Below are 24,635 nucleotides of genomic sequence, written 5' to 3' on the forward strand. Positions count from 1 at the left end.
TCTCGATCAATATGTTGTTGAATAATAGGCGACACTGGATAATAACGCTGCTTGATGGGTGGTGAGTTGGTCACGATGACATGTTCAGCTAGATTCGTACAGCCTAAATTATTCCCCATGAGCTCCTTGTTCTTCTCTACTACAGCGTTTAGCCGGGCCTCTTCCAATGGTGATAAAACTGTTTGTCCTCGAAGATGGTCCAATGCGTTCAGATAGCAAATTTCCTCAGAAAATTTCCACTCGTTGTGCCTCAGATTCGGAACCACTCCCATTGCTCTCCAGAAATTCGTTCCCAAAATTAAGTGATGAGGGACATCAGGAACCACTAAAACTCGAATTAATTTCAGCTTGCCTCTTAAACAAAATGGCACTTCACATTCTCCTATACTTTCACATACTTGACCATTGGCAACAGTGCAACTAATTCTCTTTGCTGAATTCAAATGTACCAAATCTTTTACGATTTGCCAACCTGGGTGTCCCAAGATAGTGGCTGAGGCACCTGAGTCTAATAACCCCAGTAAACTACGCCCCAAGACTTCAACTTTAAGGTAGGGTCTCTCATCGTTTTCGGCGTGATCCAGAATATAATCAAGGATTGGTTGAATAGCAGTCGCCGAGTGCAATTCGCGAGCGCCTTCCCCTCGACGATTCAAAGGCGTCGCTTGTCGTTTCCCGACACGGAGCAGTTTGGACAATTACGAACGGTATACCCTTTTCTCTTACATCTGTAGCATTCCAGTTGCTTCGGTAGAGCACATCCTATAGCACGATGTCCGGGTTGATCGCATCGGAAACATACTATCTCCTTCGACTGATTGTTCGACGGAATTCGTGCCGTTGCTATCTCTAAGGCATTCAATTCCTTGGTGACCTCTACGAAAGCCAAATCCTTCTCTATCACGTTGCCACGACGTGCTGATGGTTCTACGTAGCTATTGATTATGTCCCTTCTGGCTTCCATTCTTCGACATACCGAGCGAAGTTCTGAAATGGTTGTGGGTAAGGGTTCACGTAATCTGTCTTGGTAAAAGGGATGTAAATTCTTCATAACTATGTTCAGCTTAGCTTCCTCTGTCATTGGGCAACCTAGGCGGCTGAAGTAGCTTGACATCACTGCAAGATAAACTCCGATGGTTTCTGAGTGGTGTTGAGTCCTTTTCTGCAATTCTTCGAACAATGCGTCAGAATGATTGGCAGAGAGATATTCTTCTCGAAACTCTTCCACTAGTTCTTCCCAGGTCGATACTCGATTCCGACAATCTTTATAAAATTGATACGCCTTGTCAGCAAAAAGGTCCACACCTGAGTCCAACAAAACAGCGTTGGGGACATGTCGCGCTAGTCTCAACTCCTCTATTCCCTCGAAAAATGCTGTCACCGACATTCCTTTACCATCTCCAGAAAACTTCTTCAGATTCCATTTATAAGGCGGAATCATTTTACTGGTTGAGCATGGGTCAAAGACTGGATCTTCCGTCAGAGACGATCGAGCAACTGCTCCTAAGTTAGCATGGAATGATTGCGCTCCCAATCTGCTTTCTAATTGATTTAGTGCAACCGGCACACGCTTCGTATCACTTCTCTTGCTGCTGTCAACTTTATGTGAAAATTCGTCCATCAACGACAGAGCCAAACCCAGGAGTTCGGATTTCCGGGTTTCTTTGTCCTTATCCTTATCTGGGTCCATATTGTCTATACGATTCAACACATGTGCTAGCTTGGTCTGAAGTTTCATTGCCCCGCTACTCGTTCCAGAATCGGTTATGTCATCAATCAGCCTTCTGATATCATCTAGTTTCCCTCTGATTGCAGCCTCATCTTCCTCGAAAGTGAATGGATATGAAGGATATCGAAGACTCTCGCCGTACCTTTCCATCTGCATTACTTGAACCAAACGATGTCTCATTTCCTCACAAGTGCCAGTTGCTACGCCCCGATATGCTAATTCATAGGCCAGTTCGTCTTTATCAAGACGATTTATTACCAGTCTTCTTGCCATAACGCTATTCTACTAGAGTGGTATCAATTAAAAAAAAAAATATTTATATTTTTCCAAAGTTTCCAAAAGTCACCTACTAAAGCCAAAACGCAAAAAAAAAAAAAAACCTTCTTTTAAGGGCCCCACGTTGGGCGCCAAAATGTCACCTCACAAACCACAAGAGGGGACTAAATCATCTGTCGGTAACAAATAGGACAGATGGGTATCCGCGGCTAAGCTAAACAGTGGAGACGGGAGTGGGTTAAACAACTTAGCAAATTTCAAATAGATCTTAATGGGCGCCAGGTAAATTTAATCCTCCAGATACCCTAAGTAACTCACAATATCAATAACTTACCAATTAATATTGGAAATAAAAGATAAAGATCCCCAATATGATTTATTCAGTAATCCTAACTTACAGGGCTTAACCAACAACGCTTCTAAGACAACAATGCAATATTCACACTACTACGCGATGTTCAAATGTCCATACAAGAGCGCGGTGTATCTAACCACGAATTCAATCAGCCATAAATTACGGTAGTAACGACGCTCAAAAAAAAAACTACAATACGTCGAGTAAAACTACTACGAAAATTGAGTAGGTGAAATCGTAAATACTAGTATCGGATGGTAAGACAAACTCGTTTGCGTCGCGTGAGCTCAGGCGTAGGCGCATCGGTGTCAATCAGCAATCGTGAAAGGAAGAATATACCTCAATTTCCGTTTCACAAATATCTATATCAATCAGGTATCAATAACAATCTCTTGATCAATAAACGATAAACGAACACTATATCAACAGGTATCAATAAACATAAGGGCAAACAATTATTCAAATAACTCAGTATAGCACAAATATTCAAATAAATCAATTATAACTTGCGTGCTCCTTTTGGGCCACCCGGTATATGGTGTTAGGCTACCCCGTAGTTCGACGGAAGTGGATCACCCTGTAGTACTGCTGAGATGGATCACCCTGTAGTACGGCGGAGATGGATCACCCTGTAGCACCACCAAGATAGATCACCCTGTAGGGCACGACAAGCTGGACCAGTAATGGATCACCAAATAAGATCCAGGAAGAAAATAGAGGAAAAAAAGACAGGAAAAAGAAAACCCTACGGAAGAAAATTCTCAATCAGAATCAGATAAAAACAAGGTGAGATTCAACCCCCATTCAATAGGACTATTTGACTAATCAATACCCCTGGTATATTTTCATTTAAGCAAAGTAGCAAGATAACAAGAGTATATTTTTGGGTGCCCTGTATAACCATATGACCCGTAAAAATCAAGAAAATTGAATGAGTGTTGAAACCTCTCTTCAATACTAATATTCAGTTGAGATATAACGATGGAACCAGAAATTACTAAAATCATTTAAAACACATTTAATGGTAAAATTCTTACCCTGGCCAAGGGGTTTTCTATACGATTCTTCGTGTGCGGTGTTCTGCACGGAAGTCCTGCTGGGACTTGATGAGTGACTGAGGGCCTTCTGTTTCTTATGAATCTAGAGACGAGAAACGAAGGTTGTAGAATTGAAGAAGTGATATCATAGCTAAGATCACATGAGAGATGCGACAGTGATTCAGACATACCTAATTTCGGAAATCCTTCCACCTGGCACGAGTTCGGTATCCACCACAAATCCTCAAAAGAGCTTAAGTTTCCGACTGCAAATATCCACACCAAAATGACCAATCAGTCTTCCACTATACAATCCTGACTTGTAGAAATAATCCCCGTGAAGGATGGCACAAATACAACCAAATATATCCTACAATCAGTCTGATGATACCCTTTGAACTCCGAACCAAGCTCACCGAAGGCTAACTTCCAAATACTAAGAGAATGCCACATCTGACAGCTAACCAGTTGTTGCCACAGTGCATCCAATCTACACTACAAGCACCAAGGGGGCGCTGTGCACAACATCATAAATCTAACAATTCCTCCACAGCCACTTGATACATCATCAACAAGTCCATGACCCATCAAAACTCCTTCTCAAAGCAATGCAACCCTAAAACAACCCTTGACAACTTGAGTAACCGATCAATCCCTCACCCGTGAACAACTGTAGAACTAGTTCGGTGTAAGTCGACGGAACGATACTACGAAAGTTCGGCAGATGTCAACCAACAGCTGTCTCTTAACCTTGTTTACGAATATTTACAAAATATATTGTTCCAACCTATTTTCAACTATTTACCAATCCTTATTCATGCGATGGAATAGAAACATATAAGGTAAGTCGCCATAACCTTCCCTTTCAGTACAAATATTAGAGCATTCATATTATGCAGAATATTTACCGAAAATATCAAACAGTATTCAGAAACCCAGAGGTAACTAATATTGTTTTTCAGGCGATATGGCTCTAATATGTCAGTAAACCTTCTGGAAGTGATGAATAACAATCTATGCAAGAAATATTCTCGGAAAGGTATAGGGAATAAGGCAGACAACGGCTGAAAAAAATGATAGGTGAAGAAAACTGAGAAACAAACAATAACAACTATTTCAACCTAGCGAGGAATTTCGGATCTCCAACGTCGATTGGCAATAGGAGAATGCGTAAGTACTGGTCAAAGCAGTTAGTCAGGGAGCATACATTTATTCTTATACATTTCAGGTATGGTTTTCTATGGAACGGAAGATTCCCATTACTATGATGTTAAATGAATAAAATGAACTTGTAACTGAATTACATTGTTAATATCCTCTGAATAAAGATCTTAAAAGGTAAGGTAGTGTTTTTGAAAGGTCACATAAGAGCAGTTTGATCTAGTGCTAAATTGAAACGTAACAACTTCTTTGAAAATGTAGGTTGGGCACACTGACAAACCAGATGTGTCCCTAGCTGTGACGAAAAGTTCGTCATCAATAAATGACAATTCTGTCGATTCCATAGTAAATAAACGAACAATATCTACAATATTTACAAGTAAATTTAGACCGTTACAATTTGATCAGAATGGATATTTTAAAAATAAAAGACTGGTGTGATGCTAATCCCTTGTCATTTAATATCTCAAAAACTAGCATCATCACCCTGAAGAGCTCCAAACTAGATATCTACCTGGGTACTCAATAAATAGAAAACAAAATGTCAGCAAAATTTCTGGGATTACAAATTGATAAAAATTTGGATTTTGAAGGTCACTTAAATAACCGTAGTCAAAACATTTCATCAGGATGCTTGGCAGTCAGAGTATCAGCAGCACTAATATGGCAAAAAATGTGTACTTTGCTCTAATCGATTCCCATCTGAAATACGGTATCTGTTTTTGGGGAACGTGTTGCCAATACATGTTTGATAGGGTGTTTGTACTACAAAAAAGAGGAATTAGGAATATGTGTAGGGTTGGATTCAGGTATTCCTGTCGCCCATTATTCAGAAACCATAAAATCTGGACCTTGCCTTCCATACTTCTATTGGAAATGTTATGTCTGATGCAAAAAACATACAGGGCTGAAATTTTCATTTCATCACGACGAAATACCAGAAATAAGCTCAATATATGTTTACCGATTCCAATATCATCAAAAATTGAGAGGTCTTTCATATATAATGGAAAAAACTGTTTGACCATTTGCCAATTGAGATCAATGGCATAACATCTACCACTCAATTTAGAAAGTCTGTGAAAATGCTTCTGATTTCAAAGGCCTTTTATTCTTTAGACGAATTCTATTCAGACAGAAATTTAAATTATATAAACAATTAATTTCAATTTTTGTGTTTCAGTATCTACTGGTGTTTAAACTATGTGACTTTTTTAACTTTTTGTTTGATGTTTACATTCAGCTCTGAACTGTATAGTTGAAAATGTTTACGAAGTTGATACTTACTGTTATTTTCTATGCATTCACTTTTATATTTTTATGCTTTATAGTTTTTATATTATCATACTTACATTTATGTGTTGCATGAGAATATTCATTATTATTATTATTTATTTCAATATGTAGCATACATATCATTACTTTCTGACTACTTTTTCACCCCAAAATGCTGAAATCACCGAATGTTCAAATATTACTTTCAATTTGTATAACTTATATTCTTTAAAATAATAACACTTTGACAATAATATTTTATCTACGACAATATCTTTTAAGTTGTGTATCTTATATTTTTTAGAATAGTAATACTTTGTCAATGAGATTTCATCTTCGACAATAAAGTATTTGATTTGATTTGATATAAAATTCACAAAGTCTTGCCGAAACTCCAGAAAACTAATCAACTACAAAGTTGAAGCTGGCGTTCCTCAACATGAGCACAAAACGTGACTTCGATTCATATCCTTGAGCTACAGAACTGTAAACGTATTTGTTTGGTGTCATAACCCGAGAGGTGCCCAGGGATAATAAAACAGAATAATGGAGAAGGAGTCTTGAAATATGAACCCTCATGTCAATATTCGGTTTAAAGAGCTAACGCCAACATCTTGAGAATACCAATGAGGGGAAAATAGTATATGGAGTAACAAGATGGGTAAGGGTTGTTTACTTGCCGAAAGCAATGTTTGGGGACTAAGCGAACGATATCCTTTCTGTATGTTGATTATGTGGCAATGCCCGTTAACACGATGCGAAATACTAGATAGCAAGAAAATGATTCATTACTGAGAAATCCTGATTGTAGGTGAAGCCGGAAACAGACATGCGGCATTCGGCGATTCCCAACTACTAATTAATGGATTTTCGTCAAGTAGCGACTAATGTGGCGAATATTCGCCATTCGGTGTTTTACATCGTCTGTCGGTATTTTAGGCAGAGTCAATGGAGACAAATATTTGCGATTGCTGTCGATACGTAGATTAATGCAAACTTCCCGGGCATAAGAAAAAAAACACTTTTTTTTATTAAAAGTTGGATTTATTCATTAACGTAATCTCCATCAAGAGCTACACAATCATTTGAGTGCCGCTCTAACATTTCAATACCACTTTTGTAGAACGATTTATTTTGCCTCAAGATAAGCTTCAGTTTCAGCAATAACCTCTTCATTTGAGCGACTTTTTACCGGTGAGCATTTTTTCGAAGTCTGCAAACAGCCAGTAGTCGCTGGGAGCCAAATCTGGCTAATACGGTGGATCTGGGAGCAATTCGAAGTTCAATTCATATAGTTTCGCCATTGTTTTGATTGACTTATGACATGGTGCGTTGTCTTGGTGAAACAATTCATTTTTTCACCATATATGGTCGTTTCTTTGCAATTTCGGCCTTTAAACGCTCCAATAACGTTATATAATATCACTGCTGATGGTATTTCTCTTCTCAAAATAGTCGATGAATAGTACACCACGCACATCCCAAAATACCGAGGCCATAACCAACTTTTTCACCTGATTGTTGTGCTTTCGAGCTCTTTGGACGAGGTTCACTAGTAGCAGGGGAGCTCACGATGCAAAATGGGGATTACCTCGAGCGTCATAGAGACCTAATAGGTTGTAAAGCTTAGAAGATAAGAAGAAAAAAATGTTTTATAATATATACCTTTTCATCGGTGGGGGAAGCTGCTATAGATTATTAAATATGTAAAAAAAAACTGTTGCATGGACATACTCGAGCGCGTCAGATATTGATACCATCAATGTCCTACGTATTTTTAATAATGTTGGTATGTTAATCTGATCGTTTGCATGATGTGGGTGGTTGTACGTAAGGGTTGAAAATGAAAAAAAAAATATCGAGCGGAAGCAAACGCGTGGCCATTATTATAATGTGCAAAAAAATGGTCATTTGGAAATACTCAAGCGCTTCAGATTAAGATATATATGGTTCATCTTTATGTTTTAAACGTGCTGTCTCATAATCTGACTATTACCTAGGGGATTCGCCTAATCTGACAAAAAAAAATTAATTGAACTTAATTAATTGAAAAACTCAAGAAATAGTATGCAAATAAATAAGTGTATGTTTTTTGAGTAGAATGATTGTATTCATAATAAAATAATTTGGAAAAATGCTCAAAAAAATTTAATTTTTCATAATCAATTGATTAATTGATGAAAAAAAGAGAAATGAAACTTTCTATGTTTTTAACCACTTTTATTCAAAACGGACGTTACTGCAGTTACTTATACAATATATAAGTTTGAAAATGTCCTTATAGGACGAAACTGCAGTAATGTTAGTTACAAATAAAAGTGGTAAAAAGCATAAAAAGTTTCATTTCCCTTTTCTTCATTATGAATTCCTACCACGTAGTAACGGCTACATCCATCAATTAATCGATTGATTAATCATCATCTTCATCTTCATCACGAACGAGTCTCTGTGATCAGCTGTGATGGCGTCATGGCAACAGAATTCAGAGTGGGGACGGAGTGAGAGAGTAATAGATAGAGAAAAAGTTAAAAAGGAATAGAAACGCGGAGAGAAAAATATAGGTGTCACACAGCTGCACGCATTAAACTTTATCGACGAATTTTTTTTTATTTCGGCTTGCGGAAATTGTCAGATTACATATTTTTCGATATCCTTGAATCATTTTCTTCAAAATAAAAAAAATCAGCTACGCTCGAGAATGTCGAGATGACGTTTTTTTTAACAACTTTGCTGCCCTCCCCTTTCTTTACGTCACTCTCAAATTGTCAGATTACTGGAATATACACTTTTTAGTATGTAATTAACCCACCCCACCTTAATCTGACACGCTAGAGAATTTCTGATGATCATTTTTTTTTCTAATCTGATCCTTTATCTTTCACGGGCGGCCTTATATATGGGGCTCATATTTGGTGGAGGTACTTAACCGGGTACAAGGTGTCCCCCTGTATATTAATCTGCCGCGCTTCAGTAAATCCCAAAATTCCCACTTGGGCTCCCCTATAACAGTTGATTCCACTCAGATGACGATCGTTTTGATTCCGGAGTGTAGTAATTGATCCATGTTTTATTCATTGTGACATATTGACGCAAACATTCTAATTTGTTATATTTGAACATGGCCAACCACTGCTGAGAATCATCAAGTCGTTCTTGTTTTTGGTCAACAGTGAGTTCGCGCGGCACCCAATTCACACAAATGCTCATGAATATAAAGCCAACATGTTCTTTCCGATCATTCGAAACGATTTTGTGGATTTTTTTAAGTTTTCTGGTGTTACTACCTCATTTGGACGTCCACTACCTTCTGCATCATCGGTGTCTCTACCTCCACAATGGAAGTCAGCAAAACAACGTTTGATTGTTGCTTCTGTTGGAGCGGAGTTCTTATAACACTTTTCAAGCCATTGCTTCGCTTGAACAGTATTTTTTCCCATCAAGAAGCAGTGTTAAATTAAAACACGAAATTGTTTTTGCTCCGTTGTTTTGGAAATAACAAAAGTTTTCAGATTCAGATTTTAGATTCAGATTAATTCAGACTAAAGTGTACAAATAAAGATACATATCGATGATTATTATAAAGTTTCTGTTGGATGACAAGACTGCACCCAAGCATTTTGTATGCTTGAGTTGTGCTTGTCTGCAACCCTCCAGAAACATTGTAATTGTACAATAAATCATTGAATAATGAAAGTGAATAACTACTCAGTATATTATGAAGGGAAAGTTAGACCTTATTGAAGAATGAGATAGTTTCAGGAACGTAGGATTATGGAATGCAGAGAATACATCAAATAATTTATTATTTTATAAATTTCTTTTGGATTTTTCAGAATGAAAAGTTTTGTTTGTTGTTTCTACTTATGGAAATTGGTTATTATCTTCAGTTCATGAGGTGGAAGATTATACAGTTTCGGCCCAAAAGAGAAAATGGTTCTTTTTGTGTGGCTCTTTTTGTACATTGGTATATATACTGTGAGATTATCCAGTGATCTGGTATTATTTACAACTTCCATGGGGCGATTGAAACGACTTAGGTTATGAAACATCCATTCTAAGCATTGGTAGGCATACAAGCTTCTAATATCGAGTATCTGGGAGTGCTCATATAGTTGTGCAGTTGAATGAAGTTTTGGTTTTTTGAATATTATTTTCAGGATTTTGTTTTGCATTGATTTGAGTTTTGTTAAATTATTGCGAAATAAACCTCCCCATGCTTTTATACAATACCGTAATATGGATTCAGCTAATGAATAGTAAATTATTCTTATAGTGTTTTATCATTCAGAAATTCCCTCAATTTATAAATTTTTCTACTTAGCTGTCTGAGTCTGTTAGTCAAAGATACAACATGATTTTCCCACCTTAAGTTTTGGTATTTCATAACACCTAAATACTTGATACTATTACATTTCTCAATTTTAGGACAATTGCATGTTAAAAGATTTTGCCAATTATTCTCGTGTACATGAATACTGTTCTTTACCATCGGTTGATCACCTGCAATCACAGAAGAAGAAATGTTTTTAGTTTTTTTTACAATCAAGCTAAGTAGGTTTCGGTCTAGCCATTTTTTAACTTGTTCTAATACATTATTCGCATCATCAATAACCTTATCCCAAGTGTTTGTAGAAAAAATCAAAGTGGTATCGTCGCCATATGAGATAATATGAGCTTTAGTTTTTCGAAAATCCAAAACTATTTATATAAATAAGAAATAATATTGGGCCTAGCACAGTTCCTTGTGGTACTCCAATTGACATTTCTAAAGGATTACTAACATATTCTCCTAACTTCACTTTTTGGGATCTCTTATATAGATACTTCTGTAGAATATCGTATGCCGGTCCTCTGATTCCATAATCGTAAAGCGTAAAGAATTTCATGAGATAAAGTATCAATCACCTTGGCCAGGTCAAGAAAGATAGCGAGACATTTATCTGATCTATCCAGAGTGTTTACCGTTTTTTCCACAAAGTCAAGAACTGCTTTTTCTGTGTTTGAATTACTCAGAAACCCGTATTGCCTTTCAGTTATTACATTATTATTCAGGAAAGTTATGAGTCTTTTTTTGATGATATGTTCAAAAATTTTTGCGAAGTTATCAATCACAGAGATTGATCGATAATTTTGAATAAGTTTCCGTTCACCAGATTTATAAACTGGTGTGATAATACTTCTTTTCCATTCATCAGGTAGATTGCCGCTGTCGTAACAAAAATTTATGATATGGATTAGAGGATCTACTAAATAATCGTGAAAATGTTTTATAAGTTTTGTCGAGATCATGTCCTGACCTGGTGAACAATTGCTTTTGAGCGTTGATATGATATTGATGATCTCATTTCTTGTCGTAGGTTCCAGTACAATTGTAGAGTTTACTGTTGTATCATTAGAAAACTTTTGGGGTTGGTTGTTCGAACTGGGATTTATTTATATTGGTTTGCATTTTTATTCCTATTTCAACAAAATATTTATTAAACATATTTGATTTTTGTTCATTATCGGTGATTACAACGTTTTCGGTATTGGTTATTGGTATACTGGTTAAATAATATTTACTAGTATTTCGGTTTATAGTCTCATTGATTATTTGCCAAGTTTTTCTGCTATCACCTTTCACGGATTCAAATTTATTTTTGTAATATTCATTTTTCGTTTTTTTCAGCAAGTTATTGAGTTTATTTCTGTATTGTTTGTACTCTCTGTCATGTACTGATGAACGACTATGCAATACCTTTTTTTGAGTATGTCCCTATGTCTTATGGATGTTATTAACGCTTTTGTAATCCAAGGTTTGATTTTATATTCCTTCTGCTTGACTTTTATAGTATAAGATGACATTTCAATATAATTTTGGAAATCATTCAAGAATTTATTATAACTAATTTGAACATTTCTATTACTAAACACTCCTTCCCAATCCTCGTTCATCAGAAACGCTTCCAGCTTGGGTAGTGTCACTCTTAGCACAACTCACAAACTTTTGAGTAGAATATCATGAAATTCCAATAGCTTTCTCTTGAAGGTTCATACTTCAGCCTAGGTAGTATTTATTATGTATTTGTGGTCGAGTAGTTCATTTATTTGTCTGAAAATGGAGTGGAGTAATGAAAATGTAGTGGAATTTTTAGATTTCTTTGAAGGTGAATCGATAATATGGAATGCATGGCACAATGATCATAAAAACAGAAATCTCGTTCATGACGCGTGAAAAAGCATTGAAAGAAATGTGGGCGGTGAGATCAATCACCATTTTCTTCTCCTTCTTTTTTCCTAAAGTGCATATAAGCACAGCTCATAACAATAAAAGCAGCATCATGAGTTATTATGGTTTCACTATCCATTTTTGAATCAACGAATATTTGTTTGAATTGAAGGGGTTATATTTTTAGGAGTGATTCATTTTTGGGAAAGAAAGTTTTTGGCTTTCTACTACTCCATCTTGATACAAAAAAAAGGGATGAGGAATCTTCCGAAGAAAGAAAGTAATCAATTTGAAAATAAGTAACTCTATACATGGATGTGTAGATCATGCAAAGAAGTAACTTTCAGACACAAACTGAAAGAAAGTCCTCCTGAAACAGCTACTTTCATATAAACATTGAATTACACGAGAGCAAAAAAATTCTATCGAAACAAATACTTCTTTATGAACATTGAATTATACAGAAGATACTTTTCTCTACTCAGTTTGTATTTCAAATATTCGTTGTGGAATAAAAATCAGATATCATTCACATGAGTTCTACTTTGAATGAATGGTAATGAATTGCACTTACATGGAACACTGTCACCCTCACTGGTATACACCGATGTTTCGTCTTAAGACACTTGCCCTAAGACTCTTCAGTACCAAATTGGATAACATTATAGAAAATACATACACGTCATTCATGAATTACGATTTTGAATGTCACGGAATAAGCTTGATCTGCTTATGTCATCGATGACATCGTAATGACATTCATTCACCTATTTGATTTAAGCCCAGCCAAGAGGAATCTAATTTGAATTGAAGGGGTTATATTTCTAGGAGTGATTAATTTTTGGGAAAGAAAGTTTTTGGCTTTCTACTACTTCATCTTGATACAAAAAAAAGGGAAGAGGGAATCTTCCAAAGAAAAGAAGGAAGTAATCAATTTGAAAATAAGTAACTCTATACATGGATGTGTAGATTATGCAAAGAAGTAACTTTCAGACACAAACTGAAAGAAAGTCCTCCTGAAACAGCTACTTTCATATAAACATTGAATTACACGAAAGCAAAAAAATTCTATCGAAACAAATACTTCTATATGAACACTGAATTATACAGAAGATACTTTTCTCTACTCAGTTTGTATTTCAAATATTCGTTGTGGAATAAAAATCAGATATCATTCACATGAGTTCTACTTTGAATATATATATATATATATATATATATATATATATATATATATATATATATATATATATATATATATATATATATATATATATATATATATATATATACATATACAGGGTGTTCCTTAAACACATGCTAATATTCAAGGAGATAATTCTTAGACCCATTTTAAGGAAAAAACGTCCTATGGACGTATGTCCTAAACGCCTTAACTTTTGAGATACGGGGTGGCAAAGTTTTCAAAAATAATCAGTTTTTTAATAATATATATATATATATATATATATATATATATATATATATATATATATATATATATATATATATATATATATATATATATATATATATATATATATATCCTCAATAAATAATTCTCAAAATAATAATAAGTTTCTTAAAATAAAATACAATAATATAATAATAGTGCACTTTCATTCAGAGATATTTCGAATAAACAAGTATCCACTAAGGCAGTGCCTGTGCGTGGGTGATTTACTTATTCCAAATATTGACAATAATTAGTACACTTCAAAATAGGGCTCAGTTGCATTTCTATATGAGAGTTATATGTATAAAATCATGTATAATTCACTAAAATTTTTGTGACATAATAAAATTGTAGTCAATTTAATAAAATTAGGCTAATGAGCCTTACACACAATTATTGAAACATAAATATCATAACATAGGTAACGAACATCAATAATCAACAAAATAAAATATATGGAATATTCTAATATTCATATATATATATATATATATATATATATATATATATATATATATATATATATATATATATATATATATATATATATATATATATATATATATATATATATATATATATATATATATATATATATATATATATATATATATATATATATATATATATATATATATATATGATGTGTTGTCCTTCCGGGTGTTCATCCGTTGGGTACTATTCGATAGTCGACGTTTCGCCATCATCTCAGATGGCATTATCAAGACGAGTTACTGCTTCGCTTCGAGAGGTGTAACTGGTCGAAGGTCGAAGCGAAGCAGTAACTCGTCTTGATAATGCCATCTGAGATGATGGCGAAACGTCGACTATCGAATAGTACCCAACGGATGAACACCCGGAAGAACAACACATCATATTCTACCATCCGTGAAAACCTACATTGTAATATATATATATATATATATATATATATATATATATATATATATATATATATATATATAATCAGTTTTTTAATAATAATAACTGAGATAATTTTGTAGACATCTTTGGCATATTTGGAACATATGTTCCATGCCTCAAGGCGCATTTTCTGATGTACAATTTTCTTAATTTTCTCTGCCAGTGGCTTACGTACGAGTTTTGAAATGTATATTTTTGGCGAAAAAAATACTACTTCACTGCTTTATCTTGAATTAAAAATTATTTTTAAAATCTTCATACATTTTTGAGCACATTTGATTTGCTGGGTTTTCTTTGTCCGACGCATGGTTTTCGCTCAAAAAATTAAAAATTGCTTTACTTAAGGATAAATTCCTTAAAAATCTGATGCGGTATCGTGCATCGACTGAAAGCAAAGTAAGAGATCAGATTTCTTGCAAAATAATTGAGGATCTAAAAGGTATTTGTTTGTTGTCAGATGCACTGTTCTCAATTAAAATTACGTCATAACGCAGCACCGCTTAATAATTTTTGAAAACATAAATTTCGTTATCCTGGAATAAATGACGAGTAGCAGAATTCATTTACTGCACCTCTTGGAAATATGGAGTTTGTCAATATGTGATTTCTTTTAAAGATTAAAAGCAGAAAAAACAGCGTACCCACCTTAGCAATAAAAAACGAATTCTCTGTATGTACAAACGTCAGTAGCTAATATTGATGTTGGTTTAAAGTAAGGTGTTGGTGTTAAAAACTGTCACAGCGCGTTTTGACTGATTTTGAAGTGTTATTGAAGTTATTTTGGTAGTCCTCTGTTTTTCTGAATATCAGTAAATATGGTAAATTATACGAATGCGGAAATGGCGCAAATGCATTACGTATATGGCCTTGCCGATGGTAATGCAACAGAAGCCAGGCGCATTTATCAGGAAAGATATCCTAATCGTGCCTAACCAGATAGCCGAACCTTTTCAAATATTCATCGTCGACTTGGGGAAACTGGTAGTTTCAAGAAAGGGACTCCGGAAGGTAGACCTCGTGTAGTAAGAACTCCTGAAATTGAGGCAGCGGTGCTGCAAGAAATTGAGGAACATCCTGAGATGAGTACGAGGAAGATCGCTAGAACTCTGGATATTTGTCATTGAATTGTTTGGCGTATTTTGGTTGATTTTTTGTTATACCCATACCATATTTCAAGAGTGCAGGCATTACTCCCCAGAGATTTTCCACAGCGTGTGTCAGTGGTATCTACAAAGTATTGCACTAAATCCGCAGTTTGAGACACAAATTTTGTTCACAGACGAAGCAAATTTTTCTCGGAATGCCATTCAAAATTTCCATAACAATCATGTGAGGGCTGAAGAAAATCCCCATGCTACGGAAATCGATTCATTCAAGTGTTAAGAAGGTAAACAAATTTTTTCAAATTTTTAAGATGACATTTTATGTTATAAAAAAATTATTTCTTTCGATAACATGATGCCGTAACACTCGCGCGGAACCTTATTTTCAACGAAAAATTAAAATTATAAATAATGGAGATGGATTTTCGGAAGTTGGGACTTTTTGATCGAAAATTTCCTCCTCTTTAACGAGCTTTTCCCAAAATTGCTTAAATATTAATAGTTTTTGAGTTATTAACGAAAAACTAAATAACATTTTTTTTAAATCTTATTTTGTTGATAACAATTGCAATTTTTTACCTGCACCAAAATCCTTCAAAAACATTTTTCTAGAGGTAATTCCGAATCGAATGAGCTGTAGCTCATATTTATAGGACCTTTATCTCTATTTTTCATGTTTTTGAACTTATTGATTGGACTAACAGATATTAGGTTGTTTCAAAAGCTTTGTCCTTTTTAATGAGTCTATTTCAAATTGTAACATCTCAGTGAATACTTACTCAGTTTATTTAAAATGAGCGCCATTTGCACTTTTGCCAACGTAACACAAGTCGATTAATTCCACCAGCATAAAAACTGTGTGTTTGGGATTCGATGAAGTCGACGAAGGCCAGTTCCGCCTGGTCCTGATTGGAGTATCAAAGTGCTTGAGAAAATGGTAGTCGGTTGGCGAGAGGTCTGGGAAGTATGGTGGGTGAGGCAAAACTTTGACGCCCAATTCGTTTAATTTTCGGATGGTGGTTTGTGAAACGTGCGGACGATCGTTATCGTGGAGCAGGATCGGACCTCTTCTGTCCACCGATGCCGGCTGCTGCAATTTTCAGTACATTTCGTCGATTTCCTCGCAATAGGACTCTGCTGTGATGGTTTGGCCTGTTTGCAGAAAGTTATAATGAATCATACCAGCCGCTGACCACCATATAAAAACCATGGTTTTTCTTTATTGGGTTTTCGCCTTAGGAAAGTGCCTGGGTGGCTCTTCTTTGTCCAACCACTGTCCTGAACATCTTCTGTTGTCGTAGAAGGTCTACGATCCGATCCAAAAAAGGATCGTTTTGGTTGCGCAGAAGCGAAGAAGAAACGTGACAATTTTTGTCGATCGTTCAAATCGTGGGGCACCCGCTTTTCGAGCTTTTTGAACTTTCCAATAAGCCCCAAAAATTACTTTGGTAAATTGTGAATACAGGGTGATATAAATTCGATTGATTTTATTGCATGTTGAATCGTACTATGTTGAATCGTACTCAGATACCATCTTGTGTTTATATCGTTTTTGAACTGAATTGAAAAAAAGTTTCTTCCAAAGGTGGCAATGAAGCCACTTTCAGAAGCTTCTAAAGCAAACAAAATTAGTGAAAAGGTGAAACTTACAGAAGCTTAACAGTTATCAAAAACTTTCAGGAGCAACTTATAGATTGACTGATTATAATTTAAGATTTTTTTTCGATTACTGAATAGGATCGGATCTCCGACATGTTGAAAGTTGAATTTTTTCAGTATGTCTGACACTGAACACGCAATTCTCCATTCAGACTCAATATCGATAATGTGAAAGTTCACAGGAATATTTCGCGTGATGAGAGCACTTCAGAAACTCATAGCGTGCTCATGTTCCTTCGAAAACTCATTATCATCAAAATATTTATGAGAATTTGATTTGGAACTCTCTCGATAACTTTTCCAATCTAGCCTCAAACTCTCAGTTCCGAGTAAATATGTAAATTTTGCTGAAAAGTCGTTCAGAGAACGAGTTTTAACATAACCTGGCAAATACTCTCCAGACAGGACGTAAATATATTTTATGAAACTCTGGCAGGTGGAATTGAAATGATGATTCACGATTCTTCTCTTGTTAAAAAGTCAGGCTCGGCATTCAAGGGCTTAGTATGTTGCCATTGTTTCAATGAAATAATGGACATGTATCAGTTTCTGTGTGCTGCCATTTTTGTTAAGCGAATAAAATTTGTTCGTGAAAGTAAAATGGAAAAATACAAAATACGAGTAGAAATATGATATCCCCCCCGGCATCAAACCGGAGTTTATTTTGCCACAGAATTTTTGAATCAAAAGAGTTACTACTTTTTATATTGATCTTCTTTGATTGACGACTTGTTTATTTTGTGGAAATTCATGTTCACTGAGGATACACTACAAAAACACACTTTTGTCTATTTTACACGATATTTCTTTATTGTTCACTAGTTTCGGCTATTACACCATTTTCAAAATGGTTTTCAAAACCATAGACAAAAAAATAGACAAAAGTGTGTTTTTGTACTGTATTCTCAGTTTAATATTGATATTTTGGATTGAATTATGAATTTTAGAATTGTGTTGTATATATTTTCATTTAGTGTAGCTAAAAGCACTGTTATATTAGTTAGAAACGAAACATTCGAGGAAAGTAAATTATTTGAGAAATCCGTCCGGTACAGTTCGAAGTTGGGACATGTGAATAGGATGTGATTTATATCCGCCAAAGAAAAATTGTCACAAGAGCAAAATGGATTCACATCAATGCCTATTTTTGCCAGATGTGTGCAGAAAAGTTGTTCGTGGGGGATACTTTTAAGGATAGTGGAGTGGATTAATGAATGATGATTTTTTGTTTTAGAAGAGAATTCTTTCCAGAGTCTCCCCCAATTTAGTGGTATTTCATATCTAACGTCTGAGAATATATCTTGCAAGGAGCTGATATTAGTTATCAATTCTAGAGAGGTGGCTTCTTTCGCTGCCAAATTTACTTTTTCATTTCCGACAATACCCGAATGGCCTTTGATCCAAATGAAAACAATGTCAATTTCATTACTGAAGAAGTACTCTAAAATTTTTATAATTTCAAAAATGAGTGAATTTTTATTGATATGTCTTTTATAGTTAGTAAGGGAAAGAAGGACTGATTTGGAATCCGATAAAATGACTGAACTGGCTTCGCCATTATGTTTAACCCACAAAAGAGTTTGAAGTAAAGCATTTTTCGTTTAAGGTGACTTTACATGAAAAAAACTTTGAGCTGGCAATGAATTCTCAAATCTGGAAGTAATGGAAAGTATCGAGTCTCTCAAGAACTCCAGTTGTTCGGACTTTTTTGAGCTTAACAGTGGGATCATCAAAAGTATTGCCAATATGATTGCGTATCCATTATCCCTATTAATAAATGAATGTTTTTCTCAAGGGGTTTTTTCCGCAATATTGAAAAAATCTGTAGTCCTAGCTCTTTTTAAAAAAAGAGATCCTCATATTATTGACAACTTTCGACCTATTTCAATAATACCTATACATGGAAAAGTTATCGAGGTAATTGCCAAAAGCAGATTATTAGCATACTTAGAAGCTAATTGTCTTTTCTGCCCTGGACAATTTGCGTATGGAAAGGGTAAGTCCACAATCGAAGCTTTTTTGAATATCATATCCAGTATAGTGATAGGTTTTGTGGAGGCAGACATTCATTCATAACGTTGTGCGATCTATCGAAGGTATTTGATTGTGTTTCGCATAATATTCTGCTTAAGAAACTTTCCTATTATGATATCCGTGGACTGTCCCTTAAATTCTTTGAATCCTATTTGCACGATAGATCACAGTGTGTATCATTACATGGGATTAAATCAAATGTGAAATCTGTCAAACATGGTGTGCCCCAGGGTTCTGTACTAGGACCAATCTTGTTTTTACTATATATAAATGACCTATGCTACCATATACTTCCTAAAAAATGTTTTCTTTTTGCGGATGATACCACTTTGGTGGATTGTCACGGTATTGTTAATGATTTGAGTGTTTCTGCCAGCGCCACCATGAAGTCTGCAAGTAACTGGTTTGTTTCAAATAGACTTCTCCTTAATGAGGCTAAAAATCAAAATCTTATAGTTTCCACGAATACGTATTTAACCTCGGGTAAAAGTGTTAAGCTACTGGGGATTCATATAGACGACAGATTGAACTGGTCATGTCATGTTGACAAACTGGCCAAGAAATTATCAAGGGCAATATTTATGATTCGTAGACTGAAGGATTTCGCGGGTATCAGAGCGGTCAAAATCTTCGTACTTCGGGCTCTTCCATAGTCACATGATATATGGCATAGTGTTGTGGGGGGATTCTTGTCATTCCAAAAACATTTTTATATTGCAAAAAAGAGTTATACGTCTAATATCTAATGCCAACTTTAAAGATTATTGTCGCCCACTTTCTATTCATCTCAAAATTATGCCGCTTCCTACAGCTTTTGTATATGAAACGTTGATTGAAATTCATAAAATCAAATCAAAATACATTTTACAATCGCAACAACATGAATATCCTACAAGATCAGGAAATCTGATAAGAACTGAGAGATTCAGACTGAGCACTTCACATAATAATTCATTGAATTTGAAATTCTATAATGAGTTACCATGTCACATAAAACAACTCAGTTTCTAGTGTTTCAAGCCAAAACTGAAATCATTTTTTTTGAATCACTGTTTTTATTCTACAGATGAATACATGTTATACAACATAGATAATTCATGTGACTTTGAGTTAGTAACAATTTTTCTTATTTTTAACTTTAGTGATTGATTGTTTTTATTATTATGTACACTGTTCTGTTATACAAGCATTGTGATAGTTTTATTTGTTTATATGACGTCATATTTATAAATTTTTATGTTTTGACTTGCTACAAATATTTGTTCAACTGTATCACGTAGCCAATAAACTATTCTATTCTATTCATAAGCCTCTGCTGTGTAAATCGAAGTTTTATTGGGAAGGTGGAATTGAGAATTGTTTTCTATATACCTATCACAGTATATTGTGTTGGAAGATTCAATTATTCCCAGTACCGATTTTGTTAGAGCTTGTTCGAGTTGAGAATTCACTGAGAAGTTGGGGAATATGACTGTTGGTTTGAACATCAACATAGAAAATTCCAGCTGAAACTGAAACAATATGTTGACAGTTGATGTCATTTATCCTCTCTGATATTGCGGCGAAGGCTTCAGTCAAAGGGGGATTGTTTTTGTGATTCTAGTATTGATTACCGAGATTTTCAATTGATATACTGTAAATGGTCCCCATTAGGTTATTACTATATAATTTGATATTGACTAATTCCTTGCAGGACAGAAAATGTCTGCGTAGTAGGAGAGGAGGTTCCTGAACTTCCGCAAGTATAGCTGGGGTTGGAGATGATTTAAAGGCGCCAAGACAAATTTTTAAAGCTTTTGCTTGCACTCGGTGTATTAGTAACAGATTCGAATCTGCGGCTGATCCATACAATATACATCCGTGATCAAGTATGGATCGAATGTACGACCTGTAGAATAATAATGAAGTTCTGTTTATGTTTATGCCTTTTTCACATTTGGTTTGAACATAGTTGATATGCTTCTTCCATGTAAGCTCATTATCTAAAATTAACCTCAAATATTGATAATTGAGTACAATTGGGATAGACAGAGAGCCAAGATTGACTTGTCTTCGGCTCTCAGTGTATGCCGAGTAAAGAACATCTCAGCTGATTTTTCTGGAGCAAGAAAGAAGCCATGTTCGATTATTGAGGCAATACATTATGTATCTAAGGTCGACTACACCTTTGGAATACGTCTCACAGACTATATAAATACAGATATCATCCGTATTCTTCGGACAGTTTATTCACAAATATTTTTATTTACAACGTCAAAAGTAAAAACAAATCAGTATGCAGACACACGAACTTGCCATACTCTGATGGTATTATCAGAGTAACCTGCAAACAAAGTTTATCCATCTGTCGACCATGTCAAAGACAAACACTGAGGAGGTTCAGCCTTACTGTTCTGCGAAACAACTTCCGGCCTGAGATCCTCAACCATTTCCTTGCTTTCCAGATCCCATATCCTGATGGAGGAGCCAAAAGCTGCACTAAGCCAGTACATATTAGGTGAGAAGCATAGTGCAGTAATGATGTCATTGTGATCCAAGGTGTGTAAATGCTTGCCGTTATTCAAATCCCAGAGCATGGCTTTGCAGTCTTTGCCACTACTGACGCACATACAACCGTCTGGAGAAACGGTAACAGTGTTCAAATAGCCAGTGTGCCAGAATGATTAATCTTTAGTCGGCAATTGGCCAAGTTCCTCACCTTTACCATAGGATCCCAGCCAGCAGAAACGATGGTGGGGTTGGCGTGATTGGGTGAAAATCTAATCAGAAGGTCCATCGTCTTGAATCGTGTACTCTCATTCTGCCAAGGTGTTCCACAACTTGATGGTCTTGTCTCGAGAGCCAGAAACTATCTGGCGATTGTCAACCGAGAATGCGACACTCAATACATCCTTAGTATGATCTTCAAATCGTCTAGTAGTTTTGCCAGCAGCCAAGTTCCAGAGAGGAGAAGAAAGTAAATTATTTAAGAAATCCGGAAGTTGGGACATGTGAATAGGATGTTATTTATATCCGCCAAAGAAAAATTGTCACAAGAGCATAATGGATTCACATCAATGCCTATTTTTGCCTGATGTGCAGGGAACTTACCATAGTTCATTTTTATTCGTGTGTTGGTAGTGGCGTAAAATCTTGAAAAGTTGTTCGTGGGGGATATTTTTGAGGATAGTGGAGTGGATTAATGAATGATGATTTTTTGTTTTAGAAGAGAATTCTTTCTAGAGTCTCCCCCAATTTAGTCGTATTTCATATGTAATGTCTGAGACTATATCTTGCGGTGAGCTGATATCAGTTATCAACTCTAGAGAGGTGGCTTCTTTCGCTGCCAAATCTACTTTTTCATTTCCGACAGTACCCAAATGGCATTTGATCCAAATGAAAACAATGTCAATTTCATTACTGAAGAAGTACTCTAAAATGTTTATAATTTCGAAAATAAGTGAATTTTTATTGATATGTTTTTTGTAGTTAGTAAGGGAAAGAAGGACTGATTTGGAATCCGATTAAATGACTTGGAGTATAGCATCAGTATATCAGTATAGCATCAGAGTATAGCGTCAGCAAGTTTTTTCACCTGAAACCCAAGATGACAATAGAAACTTGAATATTTCGAGTTTTGATTTTTCGAATCAATGCATATCAAATAAAATCGATGAGATAAATATCTTTTTAAGTAAGTACAGCTTTGATGTATTTTGTGTCTCTGAACACTGGTTGAGTGAAATTGATCTCAAAGTAATGAACTATTTAGTCAGTTACTACTGTAGACAAAAAAAATTCATGGAGGTATTGCGATTTTTGTCAAGAAAAACTATTACTTACAAACCCCCTCAATTTTAAGGAATTTTGTATTGATTTGGATATAGAAATATGTGGCATTGAGGTTTCGAGTGTACACGTTGTTAGTTTGTATAGATCTTGTAATGGAAATTTTGATAGTTTTATGAATACATTCGATGCTTGTCTACAAAAGATACTGAAGAAAATAGTAAAGTGATACTTCTCGGTGATTTCAATATAAGTTTTTTATTAACAACACGTTATTGCTCTGAACTAACAAATTTTTTCGAATCTTTTGATTTGACTGTCGCAATCAAGGAACCTTTAAGAATTTCCCCAGACACTGCTACCTGCATAGATGATATCATAACTAATATTCCTGATGACCTTTTTGTGACGGGTGCTTTTGAATCTTGTCTATGGGATCACTTGGGACAATACATGCTGAGTGAATTCACAGTTACATCAAAAAAGACGCAATTTATGGAAGATTTATTTCTTTTTCAGCTATACACACATTTAAGAGCGGCCTTGAATGTTTCGACTGGAGTATTTTCTAATACACGGATCGTTCTCCGGATGCTTTGGGTGAACTTCTTGTGGAGGTCTTGAATGGCTATGTGGTCGAGATGTTTCCTTTGAGGAGGGCGAGACATAATCGCGATCAAAGACCTCCAGTCAGTTGGTTCGGTGGTGAATTGCGCTTTAAGAGGGAAATCCTCTCGAACATCAGGGTTGTCCAAAACGCTAGGAAAGATTTGGTGACCGAAAAAAATCTTCAAAAAATTACAAAAGATTACAAAAAGTCTATACAAGTGGCAAAACGAGAATCGTATGAAAGTTTTTTGGCATGTTCTCCAAATATCAGTAGAGATACTTGAAGGATCATCAATTATGAATGTGATAGGAGACCATGAAGGGAGGTTGATACACCGCATTGGGAAAACAACTTTAATGATTATTTTGTTGACATTGTAGATTATCTCATTTCATCTCTTCCTGGAGTAAATTATGAAGCGACAGATTTCTTGATAAATCTTAAAACACCAGTTAACTCCTTCGTATTGTTCCCCACGACCCCAAGGGAAGCAATGAAAAGTATCCAGTCTCTCAAGAACTCCAATTGTTCGGACTTTTTTGAGCTTAACAGTGGGATCATCAAAAGTATTGCCAATATGATTGCGTACCCATTATCCCTATTAATGAATGAATGTTTTTCTCATGGGGTTTTTCCTGCAATATTGAATATATCTGTAGTCCTTTAAAAAAAAAGAGACCCTCATATTATTGACAACTTTCGACCTATTTCAATAATATCTATACTTGGAAAAGTTATCGAGGTGATTGTTAAAAGCAGATCAATAGCATACTCAGAAGCTAATTCTCTTTTCTGCCCTAGACAATTTGCGTATAGAAAGGGTAAGTCCACATTCGAAGCTCTTTTGAATATCATATCCAGTATAGTGATAGGTTTCGAGGAGGGTAGTCATTCATTCATAATGTTGTGCGATCTATCGAAGGCATTTGATTGTGTTTCGCATAATATTCTGCTTAAGAAACCTTCCTATTATGGTATTCGTGGACTGTCCCTTAAATTCTTTGAATCATATCTGCACGCTAGATCACAGTGTGTATCAT

The 24,635-nt window shown here is 35.3% G+C and overlaps 1 protein-coding gene and 1 pseudogene across 1 annotated transcript; both read right to left on the minus strand.

The window, feature by feature from the left end:
* Positions 1 to 376: 376 nt before the first annotated feature.
* LOC141482924 (uncharacterized) lies at positions 377 to 4,956 on the minus strand. Its single transcript, XM_074176966.1, has 2 exons — positions 3,589 to 4,956; positions 377 to 3,500 (listed from the first exon to the last, which is right to left on the minus strand). The coding sequence occupies exon 2, from the start codon at positions 2,000 to 2,002 to the stop codon at positions 653 to 655; it is 1,350 nt and encodes a 449-aa protein (XP_074033067.1). The 5' UTR covers positions 2,003 to 3,500; positions 3,589 to 4,956; the 3' UTR covers positions 377 to 652.
* Positions 4,957 to 21,429: 16,473 nt separating this feature from the next.
* On the minus strand, positions 21,430 to 22,185 carry LOC111504955 (small ribosomal subunit protein RACK1-like; annotated as a pseudogene).
* Between the last annotated feature and the right edge of the window lie 2,450 nt (positions 22,186 to 24,635).

This window comes from Leptinotarsa decemlineata, unplaced genomic scaffold (assembly GCF_025532065.1).
Source record: "Leptinotarsa decemlineata unplaced genomic scaffold, Ldec_3_MD MMD2_tig00002082_RagTag_RagTag, whole genome shotgun sequence".
NCBI lineage: Eukaryota > Metazoa > Arthropoda > Insecta > Coleoptera > Chrysomelidae > Leptinotarsa > Leptinotarsa decemlineata.